The sequence below is a fragment of the Neoarius graeffei genome, chromosome 20 (genome assembly GCF_027579695.1).
Source record: "Neoarius graeffei isolate fNeoGra1 chromosome 20, fNeoGra1.pri, whole genome shotgun sequence".
Lineage (NCBI taxonomy): Eukaryota > Metazoa > Chordata > Actinopteri > Siluriformes > Ariidae > Neoarius > Neoarius graeffei.
Window position 1 is genome coordinate 42,825,707 of NC_083588.1, and position 20,596 is coordinate 42,846,302.

The window sequence follows — 20,596 nt, forward strand, 5'->3', positions numbered from 1 at the left end:
AATAAAATATATGAATATATAAATTGGTTTTATTAATATGTTATTTTGTCAAGTCTACAGTAAAGGACATGGTAAGGGTGACGAGAGTGTGATCAGTGTTTGCTTTGGTGGGTTCATCGGTTTGTGCCATTTTTCAGACACGCTGTTGGCGACTGGTGAAAAACAAGAGACGTTTCCATAAACCATTATGCAGGATACAATTATATTTCACATTAATTAGATATTCCTTCTAACAATTCTTGCTATTATCATGCATAAATGTTTGCAAGAGTTTTATCACTAATATAAGAATCTGGCCTGGGATACACTATGTGGTAATATCAAAAGTGAAGCAAGGTTACATTTTGTCTTCCTCGGTTCGTGTTTGCCACGTTGCTTTTCCCTTTTCTTTTATTCCTGGATCTTTCACAGTCAGAACACATTAGATTTTTTTTTTTTGAGTTAATGAGGTTTGATTACATCGATTTGATTCAAGAGAGCAGTCAAATAATTATATCTTAATCATCAACAGAACAGCATTAATGATGGTGGCGTTTGATTTCCACCACTAACACAATGTAAAAATAAATAAAATAAAATAAAATCATGGATCCCCAGGATATGCTTCACGGTCCCCTGGGGCTCCCCGGATCTCACTCTGAAAACCCATTTGTAGATAATCCGTTTTCCAAAACAGGCTGAATTCCTACTTATCTTTAGATTACTGATGCTTCAAAGCCGTGTGTTAAACAGCGTATTGAGTACAACATTGGCTCAGAGCACTGCTTCTCCTCCTACTGCAACATGTGAGCATACAGGCAGAGATTGATTTAATTGCCGGGCCCTTCGGCTTGACATTTCCTGTAACCAGGCTCCAGTGAATGGCTGACGTGAGGCAGTCACCATAGCGACCGTGGAGCTGCAGCTAGGGAGGATATGGATTGTGGAGCAAGGGCTGATGGGCAGCACGCTCAAGAAGCGTGTACTGACATGCACAACTTAAGTTGGTCCTCTGCTGCCGAGATAGCAAACACCCCCCCGCCTTAGGTCACAAATCAAAGCATTCGATACGAAGGACTGTCCCTTTCCCATCAAATACTGGGCATATGAAGCTGCTTTCATCTTAAGCTTCACACCATTTTCTGCCAACATAACTCCATTTCTCAGTTTTGAACAAGACCATGGACACACACACACACACACACACACACACAAATCAGCAGCAAGTGCAGTAGCTTCACACTATCTCCCTCCCACGCACCCAGGAAAAAGTGCCAAGTGCATTTGCATTTTCCTCACTATCCCCTGGTGCTAAAGGGCACAGTGTGAAGCTGGAGTGTGCCAGGTGAACAGAAAGCTGGGACTTTCTCTGGGGAAGCTGTGAGTGCCCGGCCATCTTCAGACTAGCACGCAGCGCAGGCTGATGCCAGATACACTTAATGTTCAAAAAGCACTAGAGCTCTTCTCAGAGTTCCACCAGCTGCAGCGCCACCGTTGGCCTACCCAATTAACAAAACAAAATCAATCACGATTAACAAATTACAATAAACAGAACACTAAAATGGCAGCTTCGGGTTTTTTTTTTTTAAACCAGGTCTTTGAGAAAAGGCTGCAGTTACTGCACTACATTTAGTAGGCATGTCTGCTGCATTGCAATTAAAGCACATCATCAGATGAGCTCCAACAGGGAGCTCACTAATTGCTTTTAATCAATCATGACACTAAGGATGCATCAGTACTGATACTGGAATCAAGTATTGTTTGAATAAATGTATTTATGCATACTCAAATGGTGTAAATGCTCCGATACCAACATCCGATCTTACATAATACTACATGACGTAAACCTAGTGTATGCTGCCACGCTAATGTGGACGCAAAATCTAGACATTAAAATAAATAAATAAAAAAATCTAACCATATCTCACAAATAATTATCAAAAGCAATACAGACTGCAAATTGTGCTCTGTGGAAAAAAAAAAAATGAAGAGGAGGAACTACAGCATCATCCTACATGATAAATCATCATATGGTGTAGAGCAGTGAAGCAAGCATGCAGAGAAAGCATCACATGTAAGAGCACCTCGGTTCTGCAAGTGCTGAGAAACGGATTCTTTCACCAATTAGTTCCTGAGTCAAGGTACAATTCACACCACCGTGGATTAATTTCTCATGCCCGCACTCACCGATATTGTTCTGCATGCTCAGAGCAGCCACACACACGTACTGTTTAAACCCATAACAACATTAAAAGGATAGTTCGGGATTTTTGACATGAATCTGTATGGCATCCCCATCAATAGTGTCGTGCAAACACACTGACTTCCCCCTGACAGCATCCTGCGAGTCCAGTTCTTGTCCAGTTTTGGTCCAGACGAAAGTAGTCCGGCAAGTTTGTTGGGGTCACGAAAGTAAAATGTTTTTCGTCTCAAAACAGTATGTGTTCGAAAGAGTGATATATTTGCATCACAAAACCGTTGCCAAATAAAAAGTCAGACCTCGAAATCGCTTGCCACTATTTTCTCTCCCTTCTTATCACTGCGCGCTGCCGCCAGGTGACAGCCACGGCTGGTTCATTCATTGTTTACTAGTGATGGGAATTTCGGCTCTTTTTCGGGAGCCGGCTCTTTTGGCTCTTCTTACTATAAGGAGCCGGCTCTTTTGGCTCTCAAACGGTTCCTGAGATTTTATTTTTGATTTAAAGGAATACGCCACCCCCAGATGAAACTGAGTCAGTCCCTGCAGTCCCTAGAGTTGGATGAGTGAGCCAAAGCGTTTTGTAGCCGACCCAGCCATTGTCCTGATCTATAAACGCCCAGGTTAGCTTTAGCTTAGCGTAGTCGCTGTAATCCGGCGTGTCCAGCTAGCATTGTCATTGCAAAAGTTAATTAACCCTTTGGTGACTGACCCCTTGAAAATGGTTCCTCCAGGAACGATGACGTTTCAGTTGTCAAGACAACGGAAAAACTAAAATACAAAAACAGAAAGATACGTCACAATGCTCTTGTGCACAAAACAAAATGCTCTTGTATTTGTATTTTAGTTTTTCTGTTGTCTTGACAACTGAAACGTCATGGTTCCTGGAGGAACCATTTTCAAGGGGTCAGTCACCAAAGGGTTAAATAACTCAATTTTTTATAATTATTTCTCATGACTTGTACATTCACATCGAGTACACATATCAATGCAAATTAACACGAAGGGATTTACTAGACCAATTTATATCTGGAACTATTTTCAGCCACAGCACAGGCAAAGCACTGCTGCAGGCGCAAAGACACCGCGCAGCGCCTGAAAACGGGTGCGCAGCGCCTGAAAACCCGTTTTCAGGCGCTGCGTGGTGTCTTTGCGCCTTCCTTTTCCTACCTATTCCTTTAATTGCTGCAATTAACTAGTTAATTCTGATTCTATTTCTCCTCTCAGTTATAATCTGTCCTGCTTTTGAAAAGATCCTCTCTGGGGGGACAGATGCTGCTACTGTACACATCCTCCGTGCCATCACGTGTGTAAGCCGTGGATAGAGTGCAGCCTTGGTCTCCCACCAGCTTAGTGGGTCTGCGTTTCGCTGTCACCTGGCGGCAGCGCGAAGTGATAAGAAGGGAGAGAAAATAGTGGCAAGCGATTTCGAGGTCTGACTTTTTATTTGGCAACGGTTTTGTGATGCAAATATATCACTCTTTTGAACACATACTGTTTTGAGACGAAAAACGTTTTACTTTCGTGACCCCAACAAACTTGCCGGACTACTTTCGTCTGGACCAAAACTGGACAAGAACTGGACTCGCAGGATGCTGTCAGGGGTAAGTCAGTGTGTTTGCACGACACTATCGATGGGGATGCCATACAGATTCATGTCAAAAATCCCGAACTATCCCTTTAAACTCAGCACATGGAGTTCAGTGCAAGCAGGACAAACCACCAACCAATATGAACAAAATAACCTAAATAAAATGACTGGTTAACACAAAGTATGTTTTAATTCCAATATCAGCACTGATATCGGTGGTTATCAAAAAACGTACTTGTATTCATTCTGAAAAAATGGAATTTATGCATCACTACACAAGACCGTTCAAAATGATCTTTGTTCACACATCTCCACACAACGACCCCCAAGCTTTCTTTACTCACTGCCCCGTCGACTGACCTAAACAGGCTTTTAAATATTAACTCATTAATGAACTGGCCCACTGGCTTATAGGCAGCTTCGTGCTCCGAGTGTGTGAGATTACCTGCAGCGGCCCACGGAGCAGAGCGCTATGGGGTCTCCCACCACAGCCACTAAAGACTGGGCCCGTGTGATGGCAGTGTTCAGGAGTTTGTAGTTGGAGAGAAAGCCGTAGTCCAGATCCTCCGTGGAGTCTTCCACCAGCTGTTCCTTCCTCTTGATGGCTGTCTGCTTGTGCTTGCAGGTGTGACGAGTGCGAACGGTGCTCAGGAACAGCACACGGAACTGCTTACCTACAGGAAGGAGGTGAGCGTTATTGTCAGGGTATCTGCACATTTTTCAAGTACAAATTTAAAGACTTTTAAGACCTTTTCAAGACCTCTAAATGGAAAAATTAAGACTGTACCATGGCAAAGAAAATGATAAATACAACAACTTAAAACTGTTTTCTGCAATAGTTTTTTTTTACTAACTTTAAGAAGAATGCACAAAATTGGTGAACAACAGGGTGCATCACTGGCAACTGTCAGACATGCAAACAGCTGAAGCAAAGTCGTGTGTTTTGGGCCTGCAGAACTACTGTAGCAGCAAGGAGAAGACTGGGGTTTACTGGAGAAAACACCATGAATCATTTCAAAAACGAAAACAATAAACGGCAAGTCGAACCAGCTGAACAACCTTAGCCGGCATTATTTCAATCCCCAAAGATCATCTTTGATGTGTGATTTTGTGTCCGACAGCAAAATCAGTCTGAGTGTCGTGCAGTATACAGCTGGCTGAGGAAGTTCTCGAGTATCTTCTGCATTATAGCAGGTAACAGCATAAACCTGTTTATGCAGCCATACAATCATCAGAGCGTTACATTAAACACAGAAAAACAACTCACCTTTCATAACCATTATCAATATTAATCAATGTGTTGTAATAACTGTAAACTAATCATCAGTGCAATTGTTATATCAATGTTCATTATTCAAAAATAATCATTAATTATCTATAATCCATGAATAATTGTTTGTATTACTACTAATAATAATAATAACTACTTTTTAAATAATAATTTAAAACAATTAACTCAATTTTATAACATTTTAATAATCACTACTTATTAGCTATACTAATTAATAATAGAGTAGCAATTATTATAATTCAGTATTATTAAATACTACTTAATAAACAGATTATCAAAATGTAATTTAATAATAAGTAGTAATTATCATCATCAACTACTAAATTATACTAATAAATAATAAGTAGTGATTATTAAAATGCTATAAAATAGAGTTATAAGATTAGTTAAAATTATTATTAAAAAAGTAGTAATTATTATTATTTGTAGTAGTGATACAAACAATTATTCATGGATTATAGATAATAATTTGTTTTTAATAGTGAACATTGATAACAATTGAACTGATAATAATAACAACATTTACAACAAGTATCACTAGTAGTATTATTGTTTTTTATTATTATTATTATTATTAGTAGTAGTAGTAGTAGTAGTATAGTTATTTTATATCAAATGTTCACCATTTTAAAAAAATATCTATAATCCATGAGTATTTGTTTGTATTCTACCAATTACTACGTTTTAATAATTATTTGTAATAATTTTTAATAACTTAATTTTATAACATTTAATAATCCCTAGTACTTATTAATCACTAATTCATAAGTAGTAATGATTAATAATCAATAATTACTATTACTACTAATTATTATTAGTGGTTGTTAATATTCTTATTATTATATTGAAAACACTGTTGTAGACGATAAGTAATAAAACTAAAAAACTTTTTGTACAAATTATTTATATTGTACTATATTTAGAATTACTGTATTTTCTAGAGTTCTTTTTAATTGAGTTTTGAAATAAAGGTTGTTTATATATTTATATTAAACTTAGTACAATAAACAATGTTAATTATGTAAAAAAAATGATGTTAAATCACTATTAGTAGTATTTCTTATAAGTCCCATTTTCCACCTGACTCTTGTGCGCATGCGCGAACCCCCCTGCGTTTCACTCCGGAGCGCTTGATCTCTAACACACGTGCGCGCCTCGTGTCCGTGAAAAGCCAGTTTCCCAGTCTGCCGTGTGCCCAGTGCTGCGTTATCGTCTTTAAACACATTTGTGCGATCCAGCGCTTTTTATCGCAAACGATTCTTCTCCTTATTTTGGGGGTATCTGTCATCCCCCAACCACTTGTCATTAAACAGACATCTTCCCATAATTATCAACGCTTTCTAGCGCCCGCGTAAGCTACCTGCGTATCTCTCACTCTTCACAACCACCGCACCACACTTCCTCCAGTAGCCTCCTAACGTTAGTTCTTGATCTACGGAATGCACAGAACACACAGAACCAATGCTGCCCCCATAAGGTACGCTGGTCACTTTTAAAATTACGGTTAAAAAAAACCCCCAAACCGGATGGAGACATTTCACTCGTTCGGTCCAATATTAAATTTAATACCTCCCTTTCGAAAATTCCAGTCATTCCAAACAATTTAAGACATTTTTAGGCCTTGTAAACCGAAAGTTGTATTTAAGACTTTTTAAGGACCCGCGGGAACCCTGATTGTAAAATAAGACTGATGTACTTTACAGTAACGAACAGAAAACTGACAACTGCCCTCTTCCACATACATGGGCTCACAAACGCCCAAGACTGGCTAGTGCTGCTGTGATTGATGGTAGAGGTCTGCGCGGGACAGAATTTTCAGTCCCGCTCCCGCCCACATTGTGCAGTCCCGCTCCCGCCCGCTCCCGCAAAGAATTATGATTTTCATTCCCACTCCTGCCTGCCATATTTTGTCCCGCTCCCACCCGCAAATCCCGCATGATGCAGACGTTCGCGTTATTTCTCACGAAAGTTCTTGTCATTGGCTTGGGGAATTAAACATGCTGAGCTTAGCTGAGCTCTCCACTGACCGATCCTTCATTTATTCTAAGTTTATTGTTTAGACTCTGACATTCTGCTGACACATTCCAAGTTGAGCGCTGCATGCGCTCATGATTGACAGCTCTCGCTTTGATTGACAGCTCTCGCTTTGATTGACAGCTCTCGCTTTGCGCACTCGCACTCCCACTTCCGAGTCTGTGACGTTATGATTCCAACCGCGATTTCATTCTCCTCTCATATGAAGTGCTGCGCAACCACAACCAGCTCCTCAGATTATACACTGTCTATTTCTAGCTTTAAATTGAACAATCTGTGCGATACACAGCCCTTTTTAATACTAGTTAATACTTAAGACTTTTTTTAAGACTTAGGACTAATACTCTTGACTTTTTAATGGTAAATGTACCTCTTTTTAAAGCAGCACTTACTTCTGAAGCACTGTGAGCTTCACTAGAGGAGCTCTGCTCTTCTGCCATGATCATAGATCTCAAACACGGAAGAGCGGAAAGGAATCGGAAACGTACGCGAGATTAGACCACATCCGCAAATTTAGGCATCTTAAAATGTTTTTATTAATGCCAAATAAAATATCCAGCACAAATTATATAGGATAGACATAAATTAATAAATTTTATTTTAAACACATTTTTAGTTAGCGGGACTGCAGCTTATTACCTCTCCCGCCTGCGCCCGCAATGAGCTTTCAAAATTTGTCCCGCGCCACACTGCTTTGCGTCGGGTCCCGCAGGAGTGCAGGGCTCTAACTGATGGCTTGTGAGATTATACCACCCCTCCCACCCACAGAACGCAGCCAATTTTGCTCCCTTGGAAAGCGGTGGCTTTGTCAGATCTCCCAATGATAGGGCGAATGAGTTTTCTGTTGCACAACTCAGGAGCCTAAAGCTGTGGCAGATACAGTGATGCGCAAGATTTCACTGAAAATAATAGGTTAAAATTATATTAAAAAAATCAGGCATCATAAAGCTTCATTTTGGTACGGTTTAAAGAACACAGCTTGAATAATGGGTCTTCCAAAGAACTACGCAACTTAAATTATTATAATACATACAGGACACTTTTTCGATGGAATAAAAACATTTATTTTTTTCGCGGTCCAGTTTCCATCAAATCCTGCGCTCTGATTGGCTGACGAGCGGGTCTGTATCCTACAATACGGACCCCAGATGACTCGCTCATTCACAACAACAAACATAGTGGCAATTTTTGTCAACATTTATCTTTATCAAAATAAGATTTATTTATAAGATTATCAAAAATCTTGTAAATTTTTGCCAGCATTTCTCAGGAGAATAGCATTAATTTTACATCATGGATAGCGATAACAACAGTGTTCACAGCAAAAGCGAGTTTTACTACCGCCGAGCAAAAACATGGCTGAATCCTGAATGACTCAATTTTATATAAATAGGGGACTACATAGGTGGCAAAATGTCGTTTTTTTCCTGCCATGGAAGTGCACGTGTATACCGAGGAGGAAGCAATTTGCATTACAGCCGTGAATGAGGATTCAAAATGGCAGCTCGCCTCGGCTTTCCCTTTCGGGCGCTCTCGTTTTCTGTTAGAATGTGGTAAAGAAAAAAAATAAATACATAAAAAAAAAAAACCCTGTAACTGTTGCTAACGCCAAGCAAAAACATGTCTGAATCCTGAGTGACTCAATTTTGTATAAATAGGGAACTACATAGCCAGAAAAATGTAGGTTTTTTTTCCCCTGCCATGGAAGTGCACTTGTATACCGTGAAGGAAGCAATTTACATTACAGCTGTGAATGAGGATTCAAAATGGCGGCTCAGCTCGGGTCTCCCTTTCGGGCGCTCTCGTTTTCTGTTAGAATTTGGTAAAGAAAAAAATAAATATATTATTTACCAGCTTAAGGTCGGTCCGTATGGTGAAATACCGTGACCTCGGCCTTGAATACTGACCTCGGCCCAGAGGGCCTCGCTCAGTACTTTCAAGACCTCGGTCACGGTATTTCACCATATGAACCTCCCAGCTGGGAGTCCAACTTTCAGAGGCTCTTGCCGGCTTCTGATCACTTCCCTGGGAGAAATGTTTCCCGACTTCAGAACTTTGGCTGAAGTGGCGCTGGTTATTCCAGTCTCCAGTGTCGCAGCAGAGCGCGGGTTCAGCCTTCAGAATAAAATTAAAACGTCAATGAGAAGTCGTCTGTCCGAGGCAAAGACGCAAAATTTAATGACGATTGCCTCGGCAGCAGTCCCCGTTGACGACTTTGATTATGCACAAGCGAGCTCCCAATTTAAATCCATGCGGGCCAGAAGGAAGGTTTGAGCTCACGCAAACAGGTCAAATTAGATCGTCACTTAAATCATTGTAGTGGACTGTTCATATTTTAACTGCAATTGTCTTGCTACGTTGTAAAATAACATTGTTCATATGCCCGTTAAGGCACAACAGCCGCAATGTTTATAGCGGAGGGAAAATGGGTTCACAAGTGACCGAACGTCAGAATCTCTGTTCATCTTTGCATCATAAATACATAAATAATAGTGCTGTCAAGCGATTAAAATATTTAATCGCGATTAATGTCGCGACTGTCATAGTTAACTCGCAATTAATCGCACATTTCTGTCACATGAAAAAACATTGTAATTCTCTTATCAGCATAAAAAAGTGAATGGGCTTGCTCACCGTTCGAACTACGGGGGTACACGGGGGATCCGAGATCCCCTGAAACAGACATGAGCTCCCTTGAAAACATGATTTGGGAAATGTTGGGGGGGTCTCTAAAATATTGGCAAAATGATGTTTATTGACATAGCAATCGTGTGTAACGGGAAGCATTTGCATATCCGAAGTGAGCGCGCGATGGAGAGCCGCGCTCTGAGACAAGCGCAAGCACCCCCCCCCCAAGGGAAAATAAGGGACCCCCCCCCCCGAAAATATCGGCATAGTTCGAACACTGGTTGTACCAATGTTTTTTTTTTTTTTATTGCAGAGCATAACACGTCTTGTCACAGCCACTGCAAAGTGGAGCTGGAGCCGCCGATGGGAAAACGAAACCTAAGCCGAGCACCGTGGCTCTTCGGGGGAGGGCAGAGGACTCTGGCTGTGTGGGGCGTGGCATCATGTCACAGAGCGTTAATCTCGCGATAAAAAAATTATCGCCGTTAAAATTAAGTTAACGCGTTAATAACGCGACATTTTTGACAGCACTAATAAATAAATGATTAAATAATACAAGCTTGTTCTGTGAATTAATTTTTAAATGAAAGAGTCCATGAAAACACAAGTTATTAAATATATAGCATTTATAGCCTATATACATTGTCATTTAAAAGTTAAAATAAAATGACAGGTAATAATGGACAATGACGGAATTTTTACGACCCTGTCCGTCAAAATGACGGACAATGAAGAAGTCTAACGCAACCACTGCACCCACCCTGCCTGTCAGCACACAACAAGTCCTAATGACAAGTGCCCTGCAAACAAATAAGCTCTTCTAAAATGGGGATCTCCAAGTGTTTATAAGAGGCTGAACGAGATGCACTTTATCATACAAATGGAACAGTCGCATCAGAGAATGTTTTTCTAGTGACGAAGCTTTGCGACGTGCGAGAGATTGAGTTTGATTTGGGACTTGGGTATCATGGGACAAAAGGAAGGATTATTTCACATTAACCACTGTGGGGGAATGAGCACCTGAGGACCTGCACTGCTTCAAAAGGCAATTTCAGTGAAATTGCCCAGGTAGTCAAACATCTCATCAATCATGCACAAACTAATCTAGCGCTTCAACCATCACTGCTCCTGCTAGTGATGAAACCTGTTGTGCTTAAGGGGCTTTCAGTCACTCAGGTCTCCCTCTCAGTCATCTCTCTCGGCAACTCTTTACATGCTGCTCTAGAATTAGACGATTGTTTGCGCTGAATGCGAGTCCGCATTCATTCATTTCCATATAAATGCCAACCGAAGTGCAGTCAGTGGTGCAGAACATGTCAATAAACATGAGGTTCATTATAAACGGGTTCAACAACATAATTTGGCTGCATTTGCACCACATTTTAATCACTATTCATAGTCGTGGGCTTTGAACTATGAACTATTCGGAATTGTTTTGCAGGGTAACATGGTAATACATTGTTGTGCACGACGTTTCTTTTTTTTTTTTTTAAAGGCTTAGTGTCAAATTACACACAGTCAGTGTCCTGGAACAGCTTTGTTTTTATTCCATTGTAAGAAACCCTACCACATGCAGAAATACCAATGAACATGCAGAAACAACAATCTGTAAGCCTTTAAAGGTGCCCTTCCACCAAAAACGTTTAATACTGGCTCTTTTTGAAATACCATAGTTCACTCCGAGTTGCATATGCATGCGAAAATGTAATTCTACTCCCATTCCCTGTATTAGCTTATGAAAGAAAATAGTCGGAAAAACGAGCGAATCTGAAAAAGCCATACGAACTTACGTCACTTCGAAAATTAGTATTCGTGGCCTCGCCCACCTCGGCTTGCGACCACCCACGGGAAGAAAGTTCGGATTTCAGCGTGAGGAGAGATAGCAGAGCCCATCTCATCAGTAGCTAACGAAGAGGACCTAACAGCAAGTTGAAAACATGTCTGAACAAGTTCGTGCCTGTGTTATTTGTGGCAGTAACACATCAACATTGGATGTTTGGGGAGGCTGGGACCTCCCCTGCGCGAGTTACGAGCGTTCAAAGTCGGGCTGGAGCCGCCGGCAGAAACGAAACGTAAGCCGAGCGCCGCGACTCACCTCGGGGCGAATTACGTCCCGAGGTGCGGGGCTAGCTCGCCCTGGCAGCGCTGGTTCATTGGGGGAGAGGGCAGAGGTCGCTGGCTGCCAAGTTTGGGGAGGCTGGGACCTCCCCTGCCCGAGTTACAAGCGTCCAAAGTCGGGCTGGAGCCGCTGACAGAAACGAAACCTAAGCGGAGCAACGTTGCAAGATAGAAGAGCTGAAGAAGAAATGGTTGGAATTTATCTTTGGAACGCCACCAGCGAAGTATAATGCAGCGTTAGTACTGTGTTCTGATCATTTCAACCACAGTGACTTTTCAAACTTCGGTGCCTTCAGTAGCGGTTTTGCTTTGAGGTTGTTTTTAATCCCTGGATCTGTAGTCAAGACGATCGACCACCAGCTCACAAGCTGGAAGTAAAACATGAACTTTTTGTTCGAAGGTTTTTGTTACAAAATAGCATGTTCATATTCTCCACGTTAGCATGCATGACATGGTCACAAGTTAGGCAGGGATGAGAGTTTCCCGCTTTTCAGCGGATTTCCGCTTTTTCTGAGTAAAAAACGACCTTTTTATATTATGCCAAATCCGTTGAGATTTTTTTTAAATTAATTTCGGGGGGTTGGGGTATGTTCCTTCATGCTGTTCAAACTTTATTAACTCCAACGATGTTTACACATTATTTGTAAGTCGCCATCTTTAGTCTCGTTTAAATCTCGTTGAATGTGATGTAAAATTCGTGTTATCTACATTGTTATTGGTCAAAACATCGATGTCGAGACCATAATAGCCAATCAAAACAGTTTTTACAAAAGACACCCACATCCGCTTGTTCTGACCCACTGGAGGTGGCGTCACAGTGCTGTTAGCCAATCAGAGGTAACACGTTTACATGTCATGAATATTAATGAGTAAGAGCTGAAATCCTGTCGTTCTCCCGCCACCCACTCCTCCACCAAACTAGAACAGCCTGAAACAGGAGAACCACAGCATTTTTTTCACCAAACCCGGCTCACGGGGCATTCATTCATACTAGAGACCACCACACAATTAATGAAAAAACGATGCACTGAGACCTTTAAAATATTGGAGCAGAACTGCAGGAAATGCACTGACAAGATTTAAAGCCTATTACATCCTAATATACAGTAGCTGCTCGAATATAACTTATGACCCATGACCTAACATGACCTGTAATATAATGAAAACAATTCCCAGTCAAAAGCAAACAGCACAGCTACCATGTTTGTTGAGGGACGATAATAATGTAACATAAAACACATACAGGTTATTATGAATAAATCTTTAACAACATTGAAAATCCAACAGAAAATTCTAAAACCATTCTAAGGCCAGAGGTTTGATTCTGGGGACCTGCTGCCCTGTCAACATTTTCATCTTTTCACGCCACCACATTCAACTCCTTAGCTCATTATCCAGCCATTTACTTTTCCAAGACCAAGAAACCCTTGAAGCTGTGCAGGACAGTTGATCTCCAACACAGGAATCGAGAACCTCTGCTTTAGAACTTTTTTTTTTAAAAACAAGTGTTTTATACACACACACACACACACACACACACACACACACACAATTCAGGGCTCGAAATTCGTGGTGGTCCGGTCGCCCGAGGCGACTTAATTTGTCATTTGGCGGGTAATTCCTGTCACTAGCCAGCCCGGCTGGCTAGTTGAAAATAAAAAAATATATATACGAAGCGAACATTCAGAGACACCGTCAACTAGAGCCGCCACATATTAAGCGTGTGCCGTGTCTGTGTTAATCGATGTGTTTATCGGCAGGACAGAAAATACAGAAGAATTCAGAATCATATCGTGTACGAGTCAGGCTGTCGGTTTTTCATTACTGCGCATGCATATAACGCATCTCGTTGAATATTGCGGTAATCACGTGTCGTATTGGACCAGGTGGGTGGAGCACAGACGCACGGCAGGCCAGAACTGAGTTCTCAATGAACTATTTATTGCTAGCTTTTCAGCCTTTTATCACTTCCCAGCCGCGCGCGCACACACACACACGTGTTCTGGTTGGGGAGAGAGAGCTCCCTTTCTCTGCTCTCCTCTCCTTTTAAAGGGTGCGGTCACTGGGGAAGACACACAAACACAGGTTAATCCCCATCAGGTGCAGTGATTCCACCACTTACCTTCCCTGACTCCGCCCTCCATTCACAGACCGCCGCTTGGCCACGCCCCTGCTGCCACATCACGTTATCATATTCAATAGATGTGGCCACATTATCGCCCATTTAAACATGTGTGTTTTTTTGTTGTTTACATCTACATCTGCCAAAGCTACGTTGCGATGTGGAATTTTCTGAAAGGTGTACAGAAACCGCCAGAGACGGGGACAAAGCGACCTCGGTCTGAAGAGGAGAAAAAGGCCGCCAATAAAGCGTACGAAGAGGAGAAACGACAAAGGACTTATAAGCAAACGTGGGAGCACGGTAGGCCTTGGCTGCGATACGATTTTTATGGAATAATTCATTTTTTTCAAGTTGATTCCTAGTCAATATGAAGCTCCTAATGCTTTCTCTCTCATAAATGGTTAAATACAGAAAGCATGTTGGACATATTTTGGGTGCTATAGTCATGATAGTAAGTATATTTGTTTTCAATACTCATACACCAAGTTTTCCAATATATTATTATTTGTTGATATTATATTATGGTGCTCTGTGTTGTTCTCAATTATGTATTTAACAACAGTATCAAAATACTCGGGTCTTGAAATAAATGCACATTAGTCATGAACAATGGGAACTACTCTCTTTTGCGTTATTTTTGACAGAAGTAAAATTCATACATGAACAAATTTTGGCTAGTTGATTTTCTGTTTGGCGAGTTACTTTGGAAGGTAACTAGTCCGGCTGGCTGGTGAAAAAATATATTAATTTCTAGGCCTGCATATTTTTTATATATATATATATATATATATATATATATATATATATATATATATATATATAAAAAGTGCTGTCAAGCGATTAAAATATTTAATCGCGATTAATGTCGCGACTGTCATAGTTAACTCGCGATTAATCGCAATTTAATCGCACATTTTTGTCACATGAAAAACCATTGTAATTCTCTTATCAGCATAAAAAAGTGAATGGGCTTGCTCACCGTTCGAGCTACGGGGGTACTCGGGGGATCCGAGATCCCCTGAAACAGACATGAGATCCCTTGAAAACATGATTTGGGAAATGTTGGATGGTCTCTAAAATATTGGCAAAATGATGTTTATTGACATAGCAATCGTGTGTAACGGGAAGCATTTGCATATCTGAAGTGTTGTGTTTACATCAAAGATAAAATAAACCGATATGACAACGACTGCTGCTGCCAGGTTGGGGACACAAACTAGTAGAAAGGAAGTGTGCCAACAGTGGAGATCTGCGTGATGGAGATCCGCGGTGGAGCACGCGCTTGTCTCAGAGCGCGCGATGGAGATCCGCGCTCTGAGACAAGCGCAAGGACACCCCCCCCCCGAAGGGAAAAAAAGGGACCCCCCCCGAAAATATCGGCATAGTTCGAACACTGGTTGTACCAATGGTTTTTTTTTTTATTGCAGAGCATAACACGTCTTGTCACAGCCACTGCAAAGTCGGGCTGGAGCCGCCGATGGGAAAACGAAACCTAAGCCGAGCACCGTGGCTCTTCGTCCCGAGGCGCAGGGCGAGCGCGCCCTGCCCGCGCTGGTCCTTTGGGGGGAGGGCAGAGGACTCTGGCTGTGCGGGGCGTGGCATTACAGTCTAGCTGCTATCGTTTTTCTAAGCAAAGTCTCTGTTCCAAGTTCCTGGCAGTTTCAAAAGCTTATGAAAAACCTACATCATGTCACAGAGCGTTAATCTCGCGAAAAAAAAAATTATCGCCGTTAAAATTGAGTCAAGTTAACGCGATAACGCGACATTTTTGACAGCACTAATATATATATATATATATATATATATATATATATATATATATATATATATATATTTTTTTTTTTTTTTTTTTTCTTAAAAGGAAGTACATTATACAAATAACTTAAAAGTATGTTCAGCCACTTTTTAAAGTCAGAAAACTTTTGTAATTTGTGATATATTAGCTCTCCCCACATTTTAATAGTTTCAGTTAAATATTTTGGAGGCACCCCTGACTCTAATGGCCCTTTTCCACTACCCTTTTTCAGCTCACTTCAGCCCGACACGGCTCACGTTTCGACTATCAAAGAACAGCACGACTCGGCTCGCTTCAGCCCTGCTTAGCCCCTAAAACTCGCACGGTTTTGGAGTGGGGCTGAAGCGAGCCAAAGCGAGCCGAGTGAGGCTGGGGGCGTAAGCAGACACTCCCCTGTGCACTGACTGGTGAGGAGGAGTGTCCTCACATTCCCACACACGCCCCGCGAGCACGCTGGGATCTGTAAACACCGTAAACCCGGAAGAAGAAGAATTACGAGAATTTCTGAAGCCTTATGCGCCTCGCCTCATCTATACGCTCTTGCCAGTATCTGTTGGCGTTGTCGGTGACAACAAGCCACAGCACCAAGACCAGCAACACTAACGACTCCATGTTTATTGTTTACTATCCGGGTCGTGAGACTACCGCTTAAAAGCTCACTGATGTCACTGTGTGCGCTGCTTAACGACATCACGTGACGTCCACCCACTTTCGCTAACTCCACCCAATGTGTCCACCCACTTCCAGCCAGCACGGTTCAGCGCGGTTGTAGTCGAAATGCAACTCCAACAGCCCAACTCAGCACGGCACGGCTCAGCCCGACTCAGCCGCGTTGGTAGTGGAAAAGCGGCATAAATGGGAGAGGGGGGAAGAAAGTGGACCACTAACCAATCAGAAAAAGGAAGTCTGTTAGTTCAGAAAATTCACCCTCTCCCACCAGGATTCAGGTGTTTTAGCCGAAGCGAAGCACTTATGTTTTTGGAAGTGGTGTTGAACATAGCACTGAAGGGTGTGGGCTTAAATTTTAAAAACTTCAAACATCTGCCAAAATTGCTAAAAAACACAAACTGTCTATAACAACAGGAACCCTAAACCCATTTCACTGTAAAGCTCTCATTTTTGTGATTTTGCATGATTCTAATTTGGTTTTTACCTTCACAAAATTACTATGGTGGAATAAATCATATTCTGCAATCTAGACAAAACAAAACCCAGCCCCAGTGTCAGATGTGCGTTCAGCTCCCACACTCACCCTGCACGTTGAGCACTCGCTCCACGCTGACCTCCGGCATGCGTTTTTTGCGGAGTTCAGCTCGGATGCGAAACACCTGGTCTGCGTAGGGGGACACCACACCGATGCTGCCTTCATCCAGCTTTCCCCACGCTACCGGCCACTTTCTTCTCATTTCCTCCACACGCTCGACAATCTCAAATACCTACACAAAAAACACACACACACTGAAGATATCTGCTTTTACAGTTTTGTGTAGCTTTTTAAAAGTAAACTAGGGTGAAAATAAAGGACTCCGATATTTTACAGTTGTTCTATACTGTATGCTTTTAACCACGCTCATTACATTACAGTTAAAGAAGACCTTATAAGAGACGAGCAACTGTTGTGTGACGTGTCGGTGCACTGGATTGCTACCTCAGCATTGTTGTAGTAAGCCGTGCTGTTCTTCTCCTGCACGTCCTCCCCGCGAGCCGTGAAGAAGGTCAGAGGGTAGAAGTCCTTATGTGGGGGCTGCTTGCCGCTGGCCATCAGCTTGCCCTCGTAAAATAGCTCCGATGTGTAGCTGCAGCCGCCGGGAGCAAACTACAGAGTCAGCACTGGTTGCTTCTTAAAGGTCGCTCAACAGGCTCAGATCTTCCTCCGCTATATTACACTATACTACACACACTTAACTAAACTGGAACCTTGATCTATTTACTAGCAGCCTGTTGTACATTACGTACTGTTCTACAAATGACATAAGAACACAGGCAATCAAACATACAAAACACTGGTGATGAATGAAATTTTTAAAAATCACTGAGCATATTACATAGATAATAAATACATTTTTCTGAAACGTATTCAAAAGGAGCTGTTTAGTGCTGGATCTCAAATAACAAGGCAAAGAATTTATAAAACCAAATAAACTCCATTAATTTCACACCTTACGCATTGTTTAACTTCCCCATTCAACTGAAGAAAATCGGCTGCAGCACAATGTATGTAGATTTTATGATAAATGATTCATTACAACCAGATGCTATGCAAATTTTTTCTACAGAACACACTCAAGTTATCTGCTTTAATTAGCATTTGAGCACCTAAGCAGATCAAGGACGGTCTGCTCACTCTTTCCTTCTAAGAAGTTCAAACAAAGCTGAAAGTTTCAGAACACCTACAATAGTTGGGTTTGGAGACTCTGAACAGCCCCCAAGCAGAACTACGTCATCACTTGTTTACCGCAATGCATTGTGGGGGATAGCTGGGGTTGGTAGTTGAGCGATATGATGGATGTCAGGTTAATTTCACGTGACCGCGATGTGAGAGGAGTGATTCTGCTGTGCTCTGTCGTGGAAGACAATGAAATTGGTGATTTAAAGAGGTGGAGAGCATGTCGAGGGTTTACAGCAGGAAAATCGGAATCCAAATCCAGCTTGGCGAGAAGGTAAGAGTCTAGACCGAGTCTACCACACTGTATTGCATCATCAAATCTCAGAATGTTTTATTTCTGAGGACGTACATTGGATCACAAAGCAATCTTAGACTTGAGTCTAAATTTGTGGGGTTTTTTTTTTTTTTAAATCTTCAGTTATGGGTGGTGTAGTGGTTAGCGCTGTCGCCTCACAGCAAGAAGGTCCGGGTTCGAGCCCCGTGGCCGGCGAGGGCCTTTCTGTGTGGAGTTTGCATGTTCTCCCCGTGGGTTTCCTCCGGGTGCTCTGGTTTCCCCCACAGTCCAAAGACAAGCAGGGTTAACCAGGGATGAGAGTGGGTGGTCATCAGAAAAGCAGAAAACAAGATAAAGGTATGCGAGGGTGCCAAAGGCGCCCAAAGCCAACAGGGGGGTCTGGGAGGGATACCCCCCCAGGAAAATTTTGAAAAATAAGGCCTTACAAACCACTTTTCCTGCAATCTGAGCTGTAGTAGATAAAAAAAATCTCTGTTGTCTTTTTTTATATATTTACATGAAAATGTTTCAAATCAATAGGAGTATTGTTTGAATTCAAAATAAAATCACATTCTACATTCAAGGGTACGGTTATAATTCATGATCGACAAAAATGACAAACTAAGGGTGTATTCAGACCAGGATAGTTCGATAGTTCACTTGTTTTGGTCCGAACCAAATGTTTTTTGTTTTGTTTTTTCATTTTGGTGCGGTTTGCTTTCACACTGTACATTTTAGTAAGCGGACCAAAATCTGTCAACAAAGCCACGCGCCCTGAGGTCGTTCAGCTATTGGTCAGAGACGACACGCGCACAAAGCGTTCAGTTCAAAAGTAGTCATGGAGGCTTTCCGTGCTGTTATTCTTTTTAATGTCATCAAAGCTATATGCTTTTTCCAGTTTTTACTGTTTTCACACTTGTGCGATTACTGTGCTGTTGTACAAGTAATTCATCAACGACGACGACAAAGGGCAAGGCGGCTACGGAGGATAGCGCTGATGAGCGCACACCATGTTGTGACAGTTCTGGCTCTTCACGCAATAGATGAATTTCTTTTTTGCGTCGCTAGTACCGCCACTTTTTGAAAGAATGTCCCTGATTTTAATGTAGGTCTGACGGAGTTTCTTCACTTTTAGCCGACATTGTTCTGGGGAGCGCGTGAACCCCTTCTCCTTCATTTTCTCACTGAATACAGCAAACACGTCGGCATTTTTGTGTGTTCTCTCCAAAAGCTCAGATATGTGGACATCTGCCCGTATATCCACAAGGGTACGCGTTTCTTCCTCGGCCCACGTTTGCCCCCTACTCATTTTTTGTACTCTGTAGTCTAGCCTACCACTGGTCTGAATGACTGAACGGCTGTTGTAAGGTTCCCTTGACAACCGAAACAGTGTTTGCGCTTTGCGGTGGAGTGTCAAGACTCTGTTTCCCATAATGCTCGACAAACGACGGAAGCTCCCGAGGTACAAAAAAAGCAAAACTGTCGGATTAGGTCCGGTCTGCTTTCACAGCTCCAAAAGGTCCGCACCAGGGTTCCTTTGGTCCGGACCGAGTCCGACCTTGCAGCTCGGTCTCGGTCCGCTTGTTTGGTCCGGACCAGAGTTCGGTGGTTTGTATTCAGACCAACCCAAAAGGTCCGGACCAAGGGAAATTTGGTTCGTTTGGTCCGGACCAAACAACGTAGGTGTGAATACGCCATAAATTCACATTAAACTTAAGTTCTATTCATTATCAAAATGTTCATATATTAAATAAAATTTCTTAGGGTGACTGACCTTTTCTCCCCATGTCCTCGACTGAAAAGCACTTGATAATGAATAATTGCTCTTCAATAAAAATTCCTGCTTCTGATGTTTTGCGGTTGCAGCGTGGCTCTCAAATGCTTTCAGTCCTCTCGATCGGTAGTTAACCACATCACACACAGTACAAAGTGCTTTTCCTGCGACATTGAGTTTCTTAACGAAATCGCCGATGGTAACAGACACGGGTTCATCCTTGCCATCTTCTGAAGTTATTGTAACTTTACGATCCAACCAATCCCACCTAAACTTGTTTTTTATACTAGCACTGATTTCGCGTACCTTCACTTCGTCTCGTTTGTCAATTGTATTCGGCATTTTGAGTAAAAAAGCCGACACAAAAGAGAAACGTATTTTTGAAGAGCAGCGACGATGAACATGTG

General features: G+C 42.0%; 1 protein-coding gene across 1 annotated transcript in view; it reads right to left on the minus strand.

Moving 5' to 3' along the window:
• helz (helicase with zinc finger) overlaps positions 1–20,596 on the minus strand; it is a 161,857-nt gene that overhangs the window by 43,772 nt on the left and 97,489 nt on the right. The window contains exons 19-21 of the mRNA XM_060901748.1: positions 17,404–17,551; positions 17,008–17,191; positions 4,213–4,441 (exon numbers count right to left, since the gene is read on the minus strand). Of these exons, the coding sequence (XP_060757731.1) occupies positions 4,213–4,441; positions 17,008–17,191; positions 17,404–17,551 (561 nt within the window). The remainder of the gene's footprint in view (positions 1–4,212; positions 4,442–17,007; positions 17,192–17,403; positions 17,552–20,596) is intronic.